Consider the following 22,892-nt stretch of genomic DNA (forward strand, 5'->3'; position numbering starts at 1 on the left):
AGAGCTAGTCTCACACCCACAGAGCTAGTCTCACACCCACAGAGCTAGTCTCACACTCACAGAGCTAGTCTCACACCCACAGAGCTAGTCTCGCACCCACAGAGCTAGTCTCACACCCACAGAGCTAGTCTCACACCCACAGAGCTAGTCTCACACCCACAGAGCTAGTCTCACCTCCACAGAAATAGTCTCACACCCACAGAGCTAGTCTCACACCCACAGAGCTAGTCTCACACCCACAGAGCTAGTCTCAAACCCACAGAGCTAGTCTCACACCCACAGAGCTAGTCTCACACCCACAGAGCTAGTCTCACACTCACAGAGCTAGTCTCACACCCACAGAGCTAGTCTCACACCCACAGAGCTAGTCTCACACTCACAGAGCTAGTCTCACACTCACAGAGCTAGTCTCACACCCACAGAGCTAGTCTTACACCCACAGAGCTAGTCTCACACCCACAGAGCTAGTCTCACACCCACAGAGCTAGTCTCACACCCACAGAGCTAGTCTCACACTCACAGAGCTAGTCTCACACCCACAGAGCTAGTCTCACACCCACAGAGCTAGTCTCACACCCACAGAGCTAGTCTCACACCCACAGAGCTAGTCTCACCCCCACAGAGCTAGTCTCACCCCCACAGAGCTAGTCTCACACCCACAGAGCTAGTCTCACACCCACAGAGCTAGTCTCACACCCACAGAGCGTGTGTAGGGGGGGGGAGGGTGATCAGCGCAGGATTAGCAGTGTCTGACGCACACGTATGATATATATATATGTATTTATTGTGTATACAATCTGATTACAGTCTGGCTCCTCGTGGGTGGAGCTTGCAGTAAGGGGAGGAGCAATTCATCTCAGTTTTAATTAATCTCCTTTTAGTGGGGTTATCTCCACGGGAGGCGGGGTTATCTCCTCGGGAGGCGAGGTTATCTCCTCGGGAGGCGGGGTTCTGTCCTCGCGGGGCGGGGTTCTCTCCTCGCGGGGCGGGGTTCTCTCCTCGCGGGGCGGGGTTATCTCCTTGGGAGGCGGGGTATCTCCCCTCGGGAGGCGGAGTTCTATCCTCGGGAGGCTGGGTTATCTCCTCTGGAGGCGGGGTCTCTCCTCGGGAGGCAGGGTTATCTCCTCGGGAGCCGGGGTTATCTCCTCGGGAGGCGGGTCTCTCCTCGGGAGGCGGGGTTATCTCCTTGGGAGGCGGGGCTCCTGATCACATGGACTTCTCGCATATATAGCTGTAGTGGCGGGAGCAGTGGTCATCATTCCACTGCCCTTTCCTGTGGAGGTGGGCACAGTCCTCGCCCCCTCCGAGCCCGTGGCCAAAGTACTCATCCGGCTGCCCTGGGAGCCAGTTCCTGCAATGCAGAGCGAGACTGAGTATTGTCCGAAAAGCGGAGGCGGCCTTAGAGAAATCTTTAGGGTTAGTGGAGTGTTATAGGAGAGGGGTGGGGGGTGTTTATAGGAGAGGGGTGGGGGTTGTTTATAGGAGAGTGGGGGGTTATAGGAGAGGAGGGGGGGTTATAGGAGAGGAGGGGGGGTTATAGGAGAGGAGGGGGTGTTATAGGAGAGGAGGGGGTGTTAATAGGAGAGGAGGGGGTGTTTAAAGGAGGAAGAGTGGTTTATAGGGGGGAAGGGTCAAAGGGTGATGCATGGTGTGTAGAGGGTTGAAGAGGAGGGATATAGGGGTAGAATGTGTAGGGGGACAGAGAGGGGATATAGGGGATTCAGGGGAGAGGAGGATTTAGGGGATGGGGAGAGAAGGATATGGAGGAATGGGGGAGAGGATATAGGGGATTGGGGGAGAGGCAGATATATGGGATGGGGGAGAGTAGAATATGGGGAATGGGGGAGAGGAAGATATAGGAGATGGGGGGAGGATATAGGGGATGGGGAAGAGGGAGATCCAGGGGTGGGAGTCTGTAGTGGTGTGGAGAGGGGTATATAGGGGATAAGGGAGGTTATAGGGGTATGAGGGAAGAGAGGAATATAGGGGATTGGGGAGAGATAGAGGATGGAGGAGGGGATATATGGGAGGGGGCTATAGGGTATGGGGAGGAAGATCTATGGAATGGGGGAAAAGGATATAGGAGATTAGGGGAGGGAGATATAGGGGAGAGGGAGATATAGGGGTGGGGAGATGGACTATATGGAATTGAGGAAGAGGGGATATGGGATGGGGAAGAAATATATGGGATGGGGAGAGGGATATAGGGGACATGGGAGAGAAGAATATAGGGGATGGGGAGAGAGGATATAGGGGATGGGGGAGAGGGGGATATAGGGAATGAGTAGTAGGGGATAAAGGGGTTTGGGGAGAGAGATCTATAGGGGATGGGGAGATAGGAATATAGGGGATTGGGGGTGAGGGGTATAAAGGGGATTGGGAGGAGAAGTAGATAGGAGCGGGGGTCTGTATGAGTGGGAAGAGGGAGATATATGGGTAGGGAGAGGGGCTATATAGGTGATTGGGATAGGGGGGATTGAGGGAGTGTATACAAGGGTGGGGAGATGGGAATGTAGGGGATGGGGAAGAGATATAGGGGATCAGGGAGATGGATATAGGGGACAGGGGGAGATAAGAATATAGGGAATGGGGGAAGAGGGGGATATAGAGAATGAGTAGAGGGGGATATAGGGGAGAGTGGGAGAGAAGAATATAGGGAATGGGGGAAGAGGGGGATATAGAGAATGAGTAGAGGATGATATAGGAGATGGGGGGAGAGATATATAGGAGAGGAGGATAACAGGGATTGGGGGTGAGGGGGATAAAGGGGATAGGGGTGAGGGGGATAAAGAGGTTTGGGGTCAAAAGAGATATAGGAAATGGTCTGTAGAGGTGGAGACAATGAGATATATGGGTGGGGAGAGGGGGAAATAGGGGACAGGGGAGAGAGATATAGGGGATGGGGAGAGGAGGATATTGGGGATGGGGGTGAGTTTATGTAGGGAAGAGGAGAGAGGGATATAGGGGATAGGGGAGAGTAGGATATAGAGGATGGAGTGAGATGGGGATATTGGGGATGGGCAGAGAGGTGAATATAGGGGATGGGCAGAGAGGAGGGTATAGGGAGGGGGAGAGCCAGATATAGGGGATGGATGGAGAGGAGGCTATAGAGGATGGGGAGAGGGGGCAACAGGGGATGGGGAGAGGAGGATATAGGGGTTGGGTTTGAGGAGGATATAGGAGATGGGGAGAGAGGAGGATATAAGGCATTGGGGGAAAAGTGATGGGGCAAGAGGAGAATATAGGGGAGAGGGGATATATGGGATGGGAGAGGGGGCTGGGAGGAGAGGGGGATATAGGGTCTGGCAGAGAAGGGGATATAGGAGATGAGGGATAAAGGGGATTGGGGGGAGAAGGAGATAGGGGTGGGGTCTGTATGGGTGGGTGTCATGGGAGAGGGGGTTTGGCCTGGCATTAAAGGTGATACACCCCATTTGGCCACCCCCTGCTCTCACCTGGGAGGTGAGGGGTCAAATGGAATGATGTCCAGTACTGTAGTTATGCCCCTGCTTCAGCACCAACTGTGTATCCCCCTGTGAAAATGTATTGTTCCCATTCCAGTGTCTGCACCAACACATACACTGGGATCTATGCGGGAGGGAAAGGGTTAATGTTAATTATGTGCTTATGGCCCTTTGTCCCTTTTCCCGCCTTTGCAGGCTCCATTTTGCAGTTTCTCCATAGGTCGCCATTGGGGCTCAATACAATCCTATGGAGATTCTGGCGATTTGGGCCCGTTTCCGTAGAAGACCTGCGGGTGGCGCTCGAGAGGAGGAACAGCGGTTCCCCATTGTAAGTCAATGGAGACATTCATTTCAATGGGGATTCCTCGACGCCAACCTCCAGGAACGAGTTGGCAGCCATCCAAACCGGAGACCGCAGAAGCGGATACAATATCTAAAAAAGAGCTTTTGATCACAGTAGTTCAAGTTCAAATACAATTGGCGTGGGAAGCTTAGGTTCAAGGGCACCCAGGAATAAAATTATTTTTGCCCCTAGACCCTAGGAACCCCCACACTCGACCACCACCGGGTCCAAGAATTAAGGACCCCCGTAAAGGGTCGCGCTCGCCACGAGGGTCGCGCCATTGACTCTAATGGTAGCGGAGGTCCCATTGAATGCTATGGCAGCGCCGGACCATGCATTTCCTATGGCGGCGCCGGCCATATTGATTCTAATGGAGGAAAGCCGCGTGGCTTTGAAACGGCTAAGTCCGAAAGTGTGTAAAGGTAAAACCCATATCTCCGGTTCTGTGAGTACCAGAGGGCGGGGATTTTGGTCGCATGTAGTCACTGCTCCGGCATGACTGCATGGCCATTTCCAGCCCTCTCTGATCAACCAGACGGAGTATGCGTAAATTTGAAAATTGTTATTTCCCCATTGACTTCAATGGCGGAGTTGCTCCATTGAAAGCCTATAGTGGCAGAGCCCATTGATTTCAATGGGAGAGTGAAATGCAGTGATTTCTTTTAGCATTGCGGAGAATCCTGCATTAAAGTTAATAGGGGATTTTTTTTTTTTTTTCAACATTCTGTTTATTGTGTTTTTCAAAGTGTATAACATACAGTTGTCACATTGTCAAAATAAAAAGCTTTCCATGGGACAAACAACATACATACCGCCATTCATACCAACCTGGGAGAAGGGAGACAGGAGGGTGTGGGGGTAGGAAGGGGGGGTGAGGGGGAGGGGAAGGGGGGGGGCAGAGGAATCCTTTCTGATGTACGATGTTCTCCGCTCCTGGTCCGTAGGTCAGGTGTTACGTCCAACTGATTCGGTGAGGCACCGGGTAGTGAATATAGGGGGTAATGGATCCGTGTTAGCGTCCTCCCGTGGCGGGCATACTGTCTCTCTCATATATGGCTGATTGCAGCTTCTGCTCGCCATCCAAGGAGAACTCACCTGCCGCTATTAAAGCCAGATGGAGGCATTGCTCACCCCTGGGATGTCTGTCTGTGCCAGCCAAGGCAACCAGACTTTTTGAAACTTTGGGCCAGTGTCGTTGACCAGACTTGTCAATTTTTCCATCTGGCAAACAAACCAAATTCTATTCCGAATTTTATCTAATGATGGAATTGCATTCTGTTTCCACAATGCTGCAGTCTCGCATCTCATAGCCGTAGCAAAGTGTGCGATCAATTTGTTCCCTGATCTAGATACGTCTGTCGTGGGTTTGCCTAGAAGGAACACCCACGGATCTAGTTGAATTTTGAGGCCCAGAAAGAGCCTCTGTAGCCAATCTCTAATTTGGATCCATACGGGTCTAATTCGTGGACAAGACCACAGCATGTGTAACAGGTCCCCCTGTTCCCCGCACTGCCTGGGGCAGAGCGGGGAAGCTCCCGGCGCGAATTTTGCCAATCTAACTGGGGTGAGGTACCACCGCATTAGTACTTTATATGAGTTCTCCTTTAATGTTGTACAGATCGAACTGCTGGCTGCCGCCTTAAAAATTTCAGCCCAGTCATCGTCCTCCAGTGGCTCCGTCAGATCCGTTTCCCATTGAGTCATGAACCTAGGTTTGTGTGAACCGTCACTGTCAGAACCGACCACCACCCTGTACAGAGCAGATATAAGTCCCCGTGTGTCGGTGCCTCGACCACAGAGCTTCTCAAAATTCGTTAACGGCGGTCTAATAGTGTGTTTGGTGTAGAATGCCCTGACCTGGAGGTATCTAAGAAATTCTGTGTTGGAGATGCCAGTTTCTGACTGTATTAGATCAAACGGTTTAATGGTGTCGCGCCCCTCCAGGTCTTTTAGTTTGTGGAACCCCCTGTTTTGCCAATGTGTGAAGTTTTTGCCAACTAAACCCGGAGCAAAATCTGGATTCCCGTATAATGGGGCCATTAAGGTGTGTTTAGAGGTTAATGAGTGATTAGTTTTGGCCGCTTCCCAGACCGACAGTGAGTTGAGCACGGAGGACAGAGGATCCTTTAGGTCTTTCAGTCTAGCTTTTGGGTACCAAATCAGGTTTTCGATTGCAAGCGGGGCGCAGACCTCCTTCTCTAATGCCACCCAGCGTCTCAGCTCTGGATTCCCATGCCACTGTGTGATTTGGCATAATTGGGCCGCTTTATAGTATGCCAACAAACTCGGCACTGCCAAGCCTCCTGTCTCCCTGGATCGTTGCATAATTGTCATTTTTACCCGTGGTGTTTTATTTTGCCAAATAAATTTTGTGACTGAGTTTTGTAGTTCTTTAATCTCTGATCGTACCACGGGTATCGGAAGAGTTTGAAAGAGGTATAGTAAGCGTGGGAGAAGGTTCATCTTAACACAATAGATTCTACCAATCCAGGAAATTCCGTAAGTGGACCATAATTTGAGCTCCTTTGTTAAAGCCCGTAGGAGCTGTGGATAATTTGCCTGATAGAGAGTGGAGCTCTGTTTAGTAATATGTACCCCTAGATACTTTATCTTTTTCGGCTGCCATTGAAATTTAAAATTAATTTCTATTAATTTCTCCATGTCTCTCGGCAAATTCAGACTGAGCGCCTCTGATTTAGCCTGATTGATCTTAAAACCCGATATGCTACTAAATTTTTCCAGTAGGGCGAACAGATTGGGTAGCGAGGTGAGTGGCTTTGTCAGTGTCAGAATAATGTCATCTGCGTATAGCGCCACCTTGTGTTCTTGCGACCTAATTTGGATTCCGGAGATGTCCGGGTTGCTACGAATGTGCGCTGCTAGCGGTTCCACGCATAAGGCGAACAACAGGGGCGAAAGTGGGCAGCCCTGTCTGGTTCCGCTTTTGATATTAAACAGCTCTGATGGGAAGCCTTGGTGTACTACCTTAGCTGCCGGGGTTGTGTATAATGCTTTAATTGCCCCTAATATTCTCCCTCTGAACCCAAATGCTCCAAGCGCAGACTCCATGTATGGCCAGTCAATCCTGTCGAAGGCTTTCTCCGCGTCTAAACTTAGTGCCATGCCACGGAGCCCGTTGGTATTGATGAAATCAATAATATCTATTATCCTTCTGGTATTATCGGCCGCTTGTCTATCCCATATAAATCCAACCTGGTCCGGGTGATTAAGCCTTGGCAGGATCGCACTCAATCTGTTAGCCAGTAGTTTAGAATAAATTTTGATGTCTGAGTTGATTAATGATATCGGCCTGTAACTTTGGCAATTTGTGGGATCTTTGTCCTTCTTATGTATTAAAGATATCGACGCCTGGAGCATGTGGGCCGTGAAGGGTTCCCCCGACAATACCCCATTGAACATTTTGAGCATGTGCGGCGCTAAAATCCCTACAAATTTTTTATAGTATAAATTGGAAAATCCATCTGGGCCTGGGGCCTTGGAGGGTTTTAGGTTCTTAATAACCCCTACCAACTCCTCTAATGAAAAGTCCCTCTGGATTGCCTCGTGCTCCAATCTGCTCAGCCTAGGGAGATCCGCCTCTCTCAGGAAAGACTGGAGTGTGGCGCTAGTTTTTGTGCTATGTGCAACCTTCTCCCCGTTATATAACTGCTCATAAAAAAGTCTAAACTCTTCCACTATTCGTTTAGGGTTGGAGGACATATCTCCTGTTTTGGTCTTGATTGCCTGGATGTTATAGTTTGGCTGCTTATTGCGGATCCGGTTAGCTAGCATGGTGTCCGGCTTGTTGGCTTTTTCAAAAAAATTCCTCTTTGTCCAACTCATGTCCCTCTCGGCCCGGGAAGTAAGGAGGAGGTTAAGTTCAATCCTAACATCTTTCAACTCCTTTAAGATATCCCCTCCACCTGATCGGCTATGGAGTATGGAGAGCTCATGTAGCCTCTTATATAGTTGGGTCAATTTGGCCTCCCTTAGTTTCTTTCGTCTTGCTGCAAGACTGATCAATGTTCCCCTCAGCGTGGCTTTGTGGGCTTCCCATAACGTTATTTGAGAATCCACTGTACCCATGTTCAGTGAGAAAAACTGTCTGATCTCATCTTTAATTGTCTGCTCAATTTCTGGGATCTTAATCAGGGATTCATTTAGTTTCCAATTTGCTCCGGGACTAATTGGTCTAATTTGTGTGCATCGTAGCTCTATTGATGCATGGTCCGACCATGTAATGTCATGAATTATAGTGTCGGATATTTGGGGGACCATTCTGCCCGAGACAAAGAAGTGGTCGATCCTACTATAACTGTCGTGGGGGTGTGAGTAAAACGAGTAACTACGTTCGCCGGGATGCTGCTCCCTCCAGATGTCAACCAGACAACCTCTCCGTAGTCCTTCCAGCAGTGCTGTGACTCCTGCCTGTCTGTCTCGCTCTTGTCTAGGGGATCTATCAATGCGGGGGTCCAGAACTTTGTTAAAGTCTCCCGCTACTATAACGTTTCCGACTGCCCATCTTTGAAGTTTGAGGAAAAATGCGTCAAAGAACTGCGGGTCACGCTCACATGGGGCGTAAACGCATGCTAGGGTCACCCTGCAATGCTGCAGAAGACCCACTATAATGAGATATCGACCCTCTGGGTCACGCTTTATTCGTTCAACCTCAAACGGGACTCGGTTGTGAAATAGTATAGCGACCCCTTTTTTCTTTTCTTTAGCTGAAGCTAGGTAAAATCGTCTGAAGTTTTTGTCTATGAACCCTGGATTTTTACTTGAACTATAGTGTGTCTCTTGAAGGAAGAGAACATCCGCTTTCCGGCGTTTAAATTCTGCGAAGGCGATTCTACGCTTTTGTGGGGAATTAAAGCCCTTAACATTTTGTGATATAAACGTCAGTGCCATGGGTGTGTGTATATGAAGTCTAGGTCTGTAGCAGAAGGAAATAACCTACCCGGGCCTCGTGTCTGCGGGTACCGCCGGTGACGGCTGAGTTGAATCCATCTTGTCTTTGCCTTTGCTTTTCCTCTGGGGAGGTCTGAAGGTGGGGGGGGGAGACAACGGGGGGGGGAAACAAAAAACACAGAACCACACAACATTCACACATAAAACCAAATTGATCCTAAACGACCTATGGTTTTCTGCCTGGGAATAGCAGTCACGCCTTGGACTCTCCCTCCCTCCTTTCCAGGCTCGTGGGGGGTAGTTCTCCCCACGCCTTCCCAGGTCTTTGACTGAGCCGCGGTGTAGGACCGCAGCCCCGTCAGAAAGGCACATGCCAACAGGCGGGGACAAGGGCCTCCATCTGCCCCCCCGCCGGCGATGCAACAGTATCTGCACTATAGTGTTAGCCAAAACTTAACCCATACTTAACCATTGAGTAATCCCTTGTTAACGCAGCTGTATAGTTAACTGCCCTATACTGCCTAAAGTGACACTCACTTGCTACCCCCTTGACTGTGTAAAGGTGTCAGCCTAAACTGCAGTTGACCCTGTCTCTCTTTCCAGTTTCAATATCTAACATTCTATTTATATATTTAACCATACATAACATTTTTTAAAACTTTTCGAACAGCTCCCCGAGCTCCCCCCCCCCCCCCCCCGACCGGAGCGCACTCCGTGCACCGGCAAGAATCCGGCAGCCCCCCGCCCCCCCCCTCTTATCTAAAGAGCTGCCGAGCTTAAACCCGGCCATAAGACCTCAGCCAGCCACGTTGTTATGTCCCTTCAGGGGTCTTGTCCCATTCTCCAGCTTCTTCGCGGGGGAGTGCGCGTACCCCCTAAGAGCCTTCTCCGTCGCCTTCCATGGCTGTCCGTGGGACTCATCCGCTTCCGCGGCTGTCACTTCCGGGTCGTCCATGGACCGGGCGGGTCCGCCTCCTGACGTCATCGCGGCAGCGTCCTCATATCCGCCCGTGAGCAGCAGAGAGGGAAGGCGTGTCCTGCAGGTGGAGCCGAGCAGAGCTCCCAGACTTCGCGCCAAAACCGCTCCTCCATTGCTCCTTCGCGCTTCTTCATCACCCTGACCCTCGTGTGTTGCTGGTCCGCCATCTTGGTGAGTGGAAATGCTTATCTGTTCGGATTTTTAATTTTTTTCCCTCTTTTGTCCTGTGGCGGGTCCAGCTTTTGTTAAGCTGATCGGGTCATCGGGTGCCCCGCAGGCGGGACGGGGGGGGGACGGAGCCGAGCCGAGGGGCAGGGGGGGGGGGGGGAAGGGGAACCGGAGGCGGCAGAGGGAAGCCATTCAACGTGGCCCTCCCCTCCTCACCCCCACCTTCAATGGCCAACAGGGGGGCAGGCCAGGGCCCGGGGCAGGCAACACCCTGCAACTGTGATTATTGTCCTGAACCTCAGACTGGTCTCGACGGACTTGCTTTGTCTCTCCGCTGTCCGCTTGCTGCTCCCACCTTCTTCCACTCAGCGGGACGGGGAGGGTATGTCTCTGGTGCCACTGGCAGCTGCAGCGTGTCCGGGAGCCCCAACCTCTTCAGGAACTCTGGCCCATCAGCTAGATATTTCAGTGCCTGGGTCCGGCCGTTCTGCACTACGACCAGCGCGAAGGGGAAGGCCCACCTGTATCTGATCTCCTTGTCTCGGAGGAGTTTTGTGATGGGTTGGAGGGCCCTCCTTCGCGCCAGTGTGACTGGGGAAATGTCCTGAAAGATGGCCATTTCTATCCCCTCGAATGGCACCAGTGGGGTAGCCCTGGTCAGACGGCAGATTTCCTCCTTAGTGGTGAAATGATGCAGGCGGAGTATGATATCTCTGGGAGGGTTATTGGGCAATGGGCGGCCTCGCAGTGCGCGGTGACACCGGTCCATAACTAATTCGGCCTCAGATTTCCCTGGCATTATAGATGTCATCCACCTGTTAATCAGCCGCTCAGGGTCTAGGATTTCCTCCGGTATGCCCCTGACCCGAAGGTTGTTCCGCCTGTCCCGGTTTTCGCTGTCTTCGTGGCGTTCCTCCAGCTCGGCCACCCTCCGTTCCAGCCTAGCAATTTGAGCTCCCATCTCTCCTTGGCACTTGGAGGTCTCCTCCACCCTCTCCTCCAGTGCGCTCGTGCGGTTACCGATGCCCAGTATGTCCTTTCTCAGCTGGTCCACCTCCCCTCGGAAGAAGGTCTTTAAGTCGGAGAGTAACTGTGCAATCTCCTGTTTGAGGGAACCCGTGGGCTCCTCCGTAGTCATCTCTAACTCCGGTGCGGAGTCAGATTCAGATGCCGCCATATTAGCCGTCTCTCTGGGCTTTTTTGCGCCGGTGAAGTAGGTGCGCACATCTACCCTCTGCTTAGGCTTTTTGCGAGTCGCTGCCATCTTTTTGTGTCCAGCGCTGTTAGCTGAGTCAGGGGTGATATTTTATTTTGAGTTTTATTGGGTTTTTATCACTGTATCGTGCTAAATATCGCCGGCGGGAAACGGAGCACCCAGATCAAGCCTCCATCTCCGATCCCGTCGCGCATGCGCCTCCGTTAATAGGGGATTTTAACTTATTTTTGGTATCTCCGGTTCTGGGGGTCGTGGATGGCCGATATTTGGCCACTATGGCAAGGGTCCTCCGGCATGAGGACCTGGCAAATTTCAGCCCACTCCGACCCACAGAACGGATTATTTTAATATGTGTAGATATTAAAGAATATACTGTTTTGCAAGGCTGGTATAAAAGCCCGGGAAAGTTACTGGCTCTGCTTTATGTTAATGTTCAGGAGGGCAACCATTTGTCTACAACAGCCACCCTGAAAGACTTGACCACTCTGATTGTGTACAATAGGGCGGAGAAACGCAGAGCCTGAGTGGTCTGTAAGTGTCATAATTCACACTTACAGACAAAAGGGTTTCCTGACTAGATACAAGTCTGGTAGACTTTCAGGCGCCCAAGGTTAGGATATGGGGCTGAAACTCCATATAAACGAGTGTAAGCCCTATACCCATGGTCTTCGTGTCTTTCGTGATGTCTTCATTTGAAACTGTATTTCCTGAATGAATTGCCAATCCTGTACCTGATTGCTTCATTGTCCAACCCCTAAGTAAGTGCTATTTCTTGTCCGTTATTTGAACCATCTTGTGTGTTCTCCTTCTTTAAGGAATAAACTCTATTTATTATATCTAAGTCATGTTCAATTCAACCCAGAGATTTGGTGTATATTATACCCTGTCACAAATTACCGTGACAGTGGGAAGAATGAGATATAGGGGCGGAGAGAGGGGGTATATAGATGAAGAGGTAGGGTGGATTGGCGGAGAGGATACAGGGGAGATGGGGAGAGATATAGGGGATTAGGGAGAGGGATATAGGGGACAGGGAGAGAAGAATATAGGGGATGGGGAAGAGGGGGATATAGAGAATGAGTAGAGGGGGATATAGGGGATGGGGGAGAGGGATATATAGAGGAGGGGGTTAACAGGGATTGGGGGGAGGAGGATATAGGGGTTGGGTTTGAGGAGGATATAAGAGATGGGGAGAGGGGGATATAGGGGTTGAGGGAAGAGGGGGATATAGGGAATGGGGGGAGAGGGGATTTAGGGGAGGATGATATAGGAGATGGGCAGAGAGGGGGATATAAGGCATTGGGGGAAAAGGGATGGGGCTAGAGGAGGATATAGGGCACAGGGGAGAGGGGGATATAGGGGATCGGGAGAGGGGGCTGGGGGGAGAGGGGGATATAGGGGCTGGGGGAGAGGGGGATATAGGGGATGGAAGAAAGCGGGATGGAGGGGGGAGCAGGATATAGGGGATGGCAGCAAGGGTGCTATATGGGGGAAGTGGGGGATATATGGGATGGGGGAAGTGGGGGATATAGGGGATGGGGGATATAGGGGATGGGAGGGTGCAGTGGTTGGACTCACTTTAGAGCCGAATCATATCTGGTTCCATCGTCCCATTTCCATTCTCCATCTACATCAGTGAGACCGATCCACGTGTACACAGGCACGGTGATACCCTGTATGTAATTCTGGGGAGAGAGGTGCTCTTACACTACTACACCCCACGCACAGCGCTCTTACACTACTACACCCCACGCACAGCGCTCTTACACTACTACACCCCGCGCACAGCGCTCTTACACTACTACACCCCGCGCACAGCGCTCTTACACTACTACACCCCGCGCACAGCGCTCTTACACTACTACACCCCGCGCACAGCGCTCTTACACTACTACACCCCACGCACAGCGCTCTTACACTACTACACCCCGCGCACAGCGCTCTTACACTACTACACCCCACGCACAGCGCTCTTACACTACTATACCCCACGCACAGCGCTCTTACACTACTACACCCCGCGCACAGCGCTCTTACACGACTACACCCCACGCACAGCGCTCTTACACTACTACACCCCACGCACAGCACCCTTACACTACTACACCCCGCTCACAGCGCCCTTACACTACTACACCCCGCGCACAGCGCCCTTACACTACTACACCCCACGCACAGCGTACTTACACTACTACACCCCGCGCACAGCGTTCTTACACTACTACACCCCGCGCACAGCGCCTTTACACTACTACACCCCACGCACAGTGCTCTTACACTACTACACCCCACGCACAGGGCTCTTACACTACCACACCCCATGCACAGCGCCCTTACACTACTACACCCCGCGCACAGCGCTCTTACACTACTACACCCCACGCACAGCGCCCTTACACTACTACACCCCACGCACAGCGCTCTTACACTACTACACCCCTCGCACACGCCCTTACACTACTACACCCCGCTCACAGCGCTCTTACACTACTACACCCAGCGCCCACAGCGCTCTTACACTACTACACCCTGGGCACAGCGCTCTTACACTACTACACCCCACGCACAGAGCGCTTACACTACTATACCCCACGCACAGCGCTCTTACACTACTACACCCCGCGCACAGCGCTCTTACACTACTACACCCCATGCACAGCGCTCTTACACTACTACACCCCGGGCACAGCGCTCTTACACTACTACACCCCGCGCACAGCGTACTTACACTACTACACCCCGCGCACAGCGTTCTTACACTACTACACCCCGCGCACAGCGCCTTTACACTACTACACCCCACGCACAGTGCTCTTACACTACTACACCCCACGCACAGGGCTCTTACACTACCACACCCCATGCACAGCGCCCTTACACTACTACACCCTGCGCACAGCGCTCTTACACTACTACACCCCACGCACAGCGCCCTTACACTACTACACCCCACGCACAGCGCTCTTACACTACTACACCCCTCGCACACGCCCTTACACTACTACACCCCGCTCACAGCGCTCTTACACTACTACACCCAGCGCCCACAGCGCTCTTACACTACTACACCCTGGGCACAGCGCTCTTACACTACTACACCCCACGCACAGAGCGCTTACACTACTATACCCCACGCACAGCGCTCTTACACTACTACACCCCGCGCACAGCGCTCTTACACTACTACACCCCATGCACAGCGCTCTTACACTACTACACCCCGGGCACAGCGCTCTTACACTACTACACCACGCGCACAGCGCTCTTACACTACTACACCCCGCGCACAGCGCTCTTACACTACTACACCCCGCACACAGCGCTCTTACACTACTACACCCCAGGCCCAGCGCTCTTACACTACTACACCCCATGCACAGCGCGCTTACACTACTACACCCCGCGCACAGCGCGCTTACACTACTACACCCCGCACACAGCGCTCTTACACTACTACACCCCTCTCACAGCGCTCTTACACTACTACACCCCGCTCACAGCGCTCTTACACTACTACACCCTATGCACAGCGCTCTTTCACTACTACACCCCGCGCACAGCGCTCTAACACTACTACACCTCGCGCACAGCGCTCTTACACTACTACACCTCGCGCACAGCGCTCTTACACTACTACACCCCGCGCACAGCGCTCTTACACTACTACACCCCACGCACAGCGCTCTTACACTACTACACCCCGCGCACAGTGCTCTTACACTACTACACCCCGCACACAGTGCTCTTACACTACTACACCCCATGCACAGCGCTCTTACACTACTACACCCCACGCACACAGCTCTCTTACACTACTACACCCCACGCACAGCGCTCTTACACTACTACACCCCGCGCACAGCGCTCTTACACTACTAATACCCCACGCACAGCGCTCTTACACTACTACACCCTGCGCACAGCGTTCTTACACTACCAGAACCCGCTCACAGCACTCTTACACTACTACACCCCACGCACAGCGCTCTTACACTACTAAACCCCACACACGGCGCTCTTACACTACTACACCCCGCGCACAGCGCTCTTACACTAAAACACCCCACGCACAGCGCTCTTACACTGCTACACCCCACGCACAGCGTTCTTACACTACTACACCCCGCGCACAGCACTCTTACACTACTACACCCCGCGCACAGCGCTCTTACACTACTACACCCTGCACACAGCTCTCTTACACTACTACACCCCGCGCACAGCGCTCTTACACTTCTACAACCCGCGAACAGTGCTCTTACACTACTACACCCCGCGCACAGCGCTCTTACACTACTACACCCTGCGCACAGCGCTCTTACACTACTACACCCTGCGCACAGCGCTCTTACACTACTACACCCCACTCAAAGCGCTCTTACACTACTGCACCCTACGCACAGCGCTCTGACACTACTACACCCCGTTCAAAGCGCTCTTACACTACTACACCCCGCGCACAGCGCTCTTACACTACTATACCCCGCGCACAGCGCTCTTACACTAATACACCCCGCGCACAGTGCTCTTACACTACTACACCCCACGCGCAGCGCCCTTACACTACTACACACTGTGCACACAGCGCTCTTACACTACTACACACCGCGCACACCGCTCTTACACTACTACACCCCACGCACAGCGCACTTACACTACTACACCCCACGCACAGTGCTCTTACACTACTACACCCCGCGCACAGCGCACTTACACTACTACACCCCGCGCACAGCGCTCTTACACTACTACACCCCGCGCACAGCGCTCTTACACTACTACACCCCGTGCACAGCACTCTTACACTACTATATCCCCCGCACAGCGCTCTTACACTATTACACCCTGCGCACAGTGCTCTTGCACTACTACACCCCGTGCACAGCACTCTTTCACTACTACACCCCACGCACAGCGCTCTTACACTCCTACACCCCACGCTCAGCGCTCTTACACTAATATACCCCGCGCACAGCGCTCTTACACTACTACACCCCACGCTCAGCGCTCTTACACTAATATACCCCGCGCACAGCGCTCTTACACTACTACACCCCACGCTCAGCGCTCTTACACTAATATACCCCGCGCACAGCGCTCTTACACTACTACACCCCGCGCACAGCGCCCTTACACTACTACACCCCGCGCACAGCGCCCTTACACTACTACACCCCGCGCACAGCGCTCTTACACTCCTACACCCAGCGCACAGTGCTCTTACACTACTACACCCTGCACACAGCGCTCTTACACTACTACACCCCGCGCACAGCGCTCTTACACTATTACACCCCTAGCACAGCGCCCTTACATTACTACACCCCGCACACAGCGCCCTTACACTACTACACCCCGCGCACAGCGCTCTTACACTACTACACCCCACGCACAGCGCTCTTACACTTCTACACCCCGCGCACAGTGCTCTTACACTACTACACCCCACGCACAGCGCACTTACACTACTACACCCCGCGCACAGCGCTCTTACACTACTACACCCCGCGCACAGCGCTCTTACACTACTACACCCCGCGCACAGCACTCTTACACTTTTATATCCCCCGCACAGCGCTCTTACACTATTACACCCCACGCACAGTGCTTTTGCACTACTACACCCCGTGCACAGCGCTCTTTCACTACTACACCCCACGCACAGCGCTCTTACACTCCTACACCCCGCGCACAGCGCTCTTACACTCCTACACCCCACGCACAGCGCTCTTACACTAATATACCCCACGCACAGCGCTCTTACACTACTACACCCCGCGCACAGCGCCCTTACACTACTACACCCCGCGCACAGCGCCCTTACACTACTACACCCCGCGCACAGCGCTCTTACACTGCTACACCCAGCGCACAGCGCTCTTACACTACTACACCCAGCGCACAGTGCTCTTACACTACTACACCCTGCGCACAGCGCTCTAACACTACTACACCCCGCGCACAGCGCTCTTACACTACTACACCCCTAGCACAGCGCTCTTACACTAATACACCCATGCACAGCGCTTACACTACTACACCCCGCGCACAGCGCTCTTACACTACTACACCCCGTGCACTACGCCCTTACACTACTACACCCGTGCACAGCGCTCTTACACTACTACACCCTGCGCACAGCGCTCTTACACTACTAAACCCCGCGCACAGCGCTCTTACACTACTACACCCTGCGCACAGCGCTCTTACACTACTAAACCCCTCACCTGTTCCTCCTGGGTGTTGATTACGACGAGGTGAGAATTTTCCGACTCACACGATTTCTTTGAATCCGTCCAGGATTTTACGGCCCTGAAGAAGAAATAGCAGCTCCCAGAGAATGGGTCCCAGTCCGGGGGACAGGGGGGGTCCTGAGAGTCTGGGAGGGGGAGACAGAGGGGGAGACGGGGGAGGGAGAGAAGAGAGGGGGGAGACGGGGAGGGAGAGAAGAGAGGGGGGAGACAGGGGAGGGAGAGAAGAGAGGGGGGAGACGGGGGAGGGAGAGAAAGAGGGGGGAGACGGGGGAGGGAAAGAAGAGAGGGGAGACGGGGAAGGGAGAGAAGAGAGGGGGAGACTGGGGAGGGAGAGAAAGAGGGGGGAGACGGGGGAGGGAGAGAAGAGAGGGGAGACGGGGGAGGGAGAGAAGAGAGGGGGGAGACGGGGGAGGGAGAGAAGAGAGGGGAGACAGGGGAGGGAGAGAAGAGAGGGGGGAGACGGGGGAGGGAGAGAAGAGAGGGGAAGGTGTTGGATTGTTATATGTTATATTTTCCTGTATATCTAGAGGTGTGTGTGTGTGTGTGTGTGTGTGTGTATTGTATACATAGGTGGTTGTATGGCATATACATATTGTTTTGTATTTGGAATATTGTAACAGGGGACTTATCCCTGTTCAGTAATGTTCCTTTAATCTAGCAGTGTGGTAGTTAATTACTAAACACCACCTGCCTGATTAGATTGTTTACAAAAAGCCTGCCTTTGAGACAGGAAGTGACTCCTCCTTAGCTCTGACTGAGAGCTGACCTTTGGAGAGACAGGGCAGTGGTTCTTGAGTCCCAGGAGAGACTGACCAAAAGAAACCCAGATCTCTGGAGCTGACCAGTCTTGAGCTCTGCCAGCCACACAGCAGAGCTGATTGCAAGACACCCAATAAGACTTCTAAACCTGGATGCTGATTTTCTGTGCACGCACGGGTGCGGTTCCAGGAGAGCAGAGAAGCTTACTCTACAGCAACTAAACAGATAAGACTTTCCTTATTAAGAGACTGCTTATTTTCATGTTATGTGTTTGGGCTGGGAGAAGCTTAACTAATGGAGCTGTGAACTAATTGCAAGGATTTCACTAGAAATACTCCCAAGTGAATGGAAGCTTTGTCCCCCCCCCCCCCTGTGTTTGGATGATTTCCTGATGAAAAGGAAAAGGCACAATAAAGCCTATTATAATTTCACCTTATAAACGTCTCCAAATTGTGTACCTCTGTGAACGTCCGTCTACAAATATATATATATATATATATATAACATTAGAGCAACCCGCGCATATTTTGCTACAGGTCTGTGGGTTCTGTGGGTTCTGTGGGTTCTGTTGGACCTGATGTCTTCAGGCTGCTGATCGGTGGATACTCACTACTCATGCAGACATCTCAGACAGATTGGCAATCCAGTGGGTGGTCTCCGCTGCCCAGGGACTCAGTCTTATGTGGGTGTATATATAGGTGGGTGTGTGACATGTATATGGTGGGTGTATGACATGTATATGGTGGGTGTATATATAGGTGGGTGTATATATAGGTGGGTGTGTGACATGTATATGGTGGGTGTATGACATGTATATGGTGGGTGTATATATAGGTGGGTGTGTGACATGTATATGGTGGGTGTATATATAGGTGGGTGTATATATAGGTGGGTGTGTGACATGTATATAGTGGGTGTATGACATGTATATGGTGGGTGTATATATAGGTGGGTGTATATATAGGTGGGTGTGTGACATGTATATGGTGGGTGTATATATAGGTGGGTGGATGACATGTATATGGTGAGTGTGTATATATAGGTGGGTGTATATATAGGTGGGTTTATGACATGTATATGGTGGGTGTATATATAGGTGGGTGTATATATAGGTGGGTGTATGACATGTATATGGTGGGTGTATATATAGGTGGGTGTGTGACATGTATATGGTGGGTGTATATATAGGTGGGTGTATATATAGGTGGGTGTGTGACATGTATATGGTGGGTGTATATATTGGTGGGTGTATGACATGTATATGGTGGGTGTATATATATATGTGGGTGTATGACATGTATATGGTGGGTGTATATATAGGTGGTGTATATATATGTGGGTGTATGACGTGTTTATATATGGTGGGTGTATATATAGGTGGGTGTATGACATGTGTGTATATATAGGTGGGTGTATGACATGTAAATGGTGGGTGTATATATAGGTGGGTGTATATATAGGTGGGTGTGTATATATAGGGGGGTGTCTCACCGTTAGATAGCAGTTTGTGCACCTGCTGTGACAGTTTCCCCAGGTAAGCTCGGATCCTCTGGAGGTCACTCTGCAGATCGTCTGTTATATACAAGGACAGCTGTGACCCCCGCCTCCCCCCCAGCCTCCCCCCCAGCACCTCTCCATCTTTCACATATTTTACCCCCCCTCCCCTGTCTCCTTCCCCTCTCCCTCCTTTCTTTCCCCCCTCTCTCTCCTTCTATCCTTCTCTCTCCCACCAGTCCTTCCCCCTTCAACCCACTCTCTCCTTCTGTTGCTCTCTCCCCCCAGCCCCCCAGTCCTTCCCTCCTCACCCTCTCCCACCTTGGGGCAAGATTCAACAAAATCCTAAGAGTGCCCAAAGTTGCATTTTATCCATAAAAAAAAAGACGAAGAAAGTTTCTCTGTGTTGGACTTGATCGCAGCGCGGAAAGGGGCCGCGATGTCCTCACATACATGAATCTTTAGGTGAATAAGCATTTCCCACCAAATAAGGCCCCCCCACCATCCACTAAACCCCACAGAGGGAGGGGCACTGGTCCACTTCACATCCTTATCTCCCTGTTTCACCGTCATCACCGCAAGGCGTCCGCAGCGGGTATCTACCTCTGAAGAACCGCGGAACGTGTCGGGTCTTTGCAGATTCCCCCCCCCCACACAGGTCCTGTATCAAGGGGGGACACCGCGTGACCCTCAGCGAGTGAGAAAGGGGGACCCTGAGTGACTCTCAGCGAGTAAGAAAGTGGGATACCGCGTGACTCTCAGCGAGTAAGAAAGGGGGACACCGCGTGACTCTCAGCGAGTAAGAAAGGGGGACACCGCGTGACTCTCAGCGAGTAAGAAAGGGGGACATCGCGTGACTCTCAGCGAGTAAGAAAGGGGGACCCCGAGTGACTCTCAGCGAGTGAGAAAGTGGGACACCGCGTGACTCAGCGAGTGAGAAAGGGGGACACCGCGTGACTCTCAGCGAGTAAGAAAGGGGGACACCGCGTGACTCAGCGAGTGAGAAAGGGGGACACCGCGTGACTCTCAGCGAGTAAGAAAGTGGGACACCGCGTGACTCTCAGCGAGTAAGAAAGTGGGACACCGCGTGACTCTCAGCGAGTGAGAAAGTGGGACACCGCGTGACTCTCAGCGAGTGAGAAAGGGGGACACCGCGTGACTCTCAGCGAGTAAGAAAGGGGGACACCGCGTGACTCAGCGAGTGAGAAAGGGGGACACCGCGTGACTCTCAGCGAGTAAGAAAGGGGGACACCGCGTGACTCAGCGAGTAAGAAAGTGGGACACCGTGTGACTCTCAGCGAGTAAGAAAGGGGGACACCGCGTGACTCTCAGCGAGTGAGAAAGGGGGACACCGCGTGACTCTCAGCGAGTGAGAAAGGGGGACACCGCGTGACTCTCAGCGAGTAAGAAAGGGGGACACCGCGTGACTCTCAGCGAGTAAGAAAGGGGGACACCGCGTGACTCTCAGCGAGTAAGAAAGGGGGACACCGCGTGACTCTCAGCGAGTAAGAAAGGGGGACCCCGAGTGACTCTCAGCGAGTAAGAAAGGGGACACCGCGTGACTGTCGGCGAGTAAGAAAGGGGGACACCGCGTGACTGTCGGCGAGTAAGAAAGGGGGACACCGCGTGACTCTCAGCGAGTGAGAAAGGGGGACACCGCGTGACTCTCAGCGAGTAAGAAAGGGGGACACCGCGTGACTCTCAGCGAGTGAGAAAGGGGGACACCGCGTGACTCTCAGCGAGTAAGAAAGTGGGACACCGCGTGACTCTCAGCGAGTAAGAAAGGGGGACACCGCGTGACTCTCAGCGAGTAAGAAAGGGGGACACCGCGTGACTCTCAGCGAGTGAGAAAGGGGGACACAGCGTGACTCAGCGAGTAAGAAAGTGGGACACCGCGTGACTCAGCGAGTGAGAAAGGGGGACACCGCGTGACTCTCAGCGAGTGAGAAAGGGGGACACCGCGTGACTCTCAGCGAGTAAGAAAGGGGGACACCGCGTGACTCTCAGCGAGTAAGAAAGGGGGACACCGCGTGACTCTCAGCGAGTAAGAAAGGGGGACACCGCGTGACTCAGCGAGTAAGAAAGGGGGACACCGCGTGACTCTCAGCGAGTAAGAAAGGGGGACACCGCGTGACTCTCAGCGAGTAAGAAAGGGGGACACCGCGTGACTCAGCGAGTAAGAAAGGGGGACACCGCGTGACTCTCAGCGAGTAAGAAAGGGGGACACCGCGTGACTCAGCGAGTAAGAAAGGGGGACACCGCGTGACTCTCAGCGAGTAAGAAAGGGGGACACCGTGTGACTCTCTCAGCGAGTAAGAAAGGGGGACACCGCGTGACTCTCAGCGAGTAAGAAAGGGGGACACCGCGTGACTCTCAGCGAGTGAGAAAGGGGGACACCGCGTGACTCTCAGCGAGTAAGAAAGGGGGACACCGCATGACTCTCAGCGAGTAAGAAAGGGGGACACCGCGTGACTCTTGGCGAGTAAGAAAGGGGGACACCGCGTGACTCTCGGCGAGTAAGAAAGTGGGACACCGCGTGACTCTCAGCGAGTAAGAAAGGGGGACACCGCGTGACTCTCGGCGAGTAAGAAAGTGGGACACCGCGTGACTCTCAGCGAGTAAGAAAGGGGGACACCACGTCCCGGAGTTAAGGTGAGAGAGCGCTCCGTGTCCGGAGTTAAGGTGAGAGAGTGCTACGTGTCCTGGAGTTAAGGTGAGAGAGCGCTACGTGTCCGGAGTTAAGGTGAGAGAGTGCTACGTGTCCCAGAGTTAAGGTGAGAGAGCTACGTGTCCCAGAGATAAGGTGAGAGAGAGCTCCGTGTCCCGGAGTTAAGGTGAGCGAGAGCTCCGTGTCCCGGAGTTAAGGTGAGAGAGTGCTACGTGTCCCGGAGTTAAGGTGAGAGAGAGCTCCGTGTCCCGGAGTTAAGGTGAGAGAGTGCTACGTGTCCCGGAGTTAAGGTGAGAGAGAGCTCCATGTCCCGGAGTTAAGGTGAGAGAGCGCTACGTGTCCCGGAGTTAAGGTGAGAGAGCGCTCCTTGTCCCGGAGTTAAGGTGAGAGAGAGCTCCGTGTCCCAGAGTTAAGGTGAGAGAGAGCTCCGTGTCTTGGAGTTAAGGTGAGAGAGCTACGTGTCCCGGAGTTAAGGTGAGAGAGAGCTCCGTGTCCCGGAGTTAAGGTGAGAGAGCTACGTGTCCCGGAGTTAAGGTGAGAGAGTGCTACGTGTCCCGGGGTTAAGGTGAGAGAGTGCTACGTGTCCTGGAGTTAAGGTGAGAGAGTGCTACGTGTCCCGGGGTTAAGGCGAGAGAGTGC

The 22,892-nt window shown here is 52.7% G+C and overlaps 1 protein-coding gene across 3 annotated transcripts in view; it reads right to left on the bottom strand.

Moving 5' to 3' along the window:
• Positions 1-765: 765 nt before the first annotated feature.
• Positions 766-22,892, bottom strand: part of LOC142486428 (asialoglycoprotein receptor 1-like) — a 37,555-nt gene continuing 15,428 nt past the window's right edge. Inside the window, exons 6-10 of one of the 3 annotated variants that reach the window (XM_075585020.1) lie at positions 19,583-19,663; positions 17,306-17,457; positions 12,657-12,763; positions 1,173-1,351; positions 766-1,111 (exon numbers count right to left, since the gene is read on the bottom strand). In XM_075585020.1, the coding sequence (XP_075441135.1) occupies positions 1,207-1,351; positions 12,657-12,763; positions 17,306-17,457; positions 19,583-19,663 (485 nt within the window). In that variant the 3' untranslated portion in view covers positions 766-1,111; positions 1,173-1,206. Of the gene's footprint in view, positions 1,352-12,656; positions 12,764-17,305; positions 17,458-19,582; positions 19,664-22,892 lie in introns of all 3 variants that reach the window. The other 2 variants (XM_075585019.1, XM_075585021.1) reach the window with 2 other exon arrangements.

The sequence above is a fragment of the Ascaphus truei genome, unplaced genomic scaffold, assembly GCF_040206685.1.
Source record: "Ascaphus truei isolate aAscTru1 unplaced genomic scaffold, aAscTru1.hap1 HAP1_SCAFFOLD_861, whole genome shotgun sequence".
Taxonomy (NCBI): domain Eukaryota; kingdom Metazoa; phylum Chordata; class Amphibia; order Anura; family Ascaphidae; genus Ascaphus; species Ascaphus truei.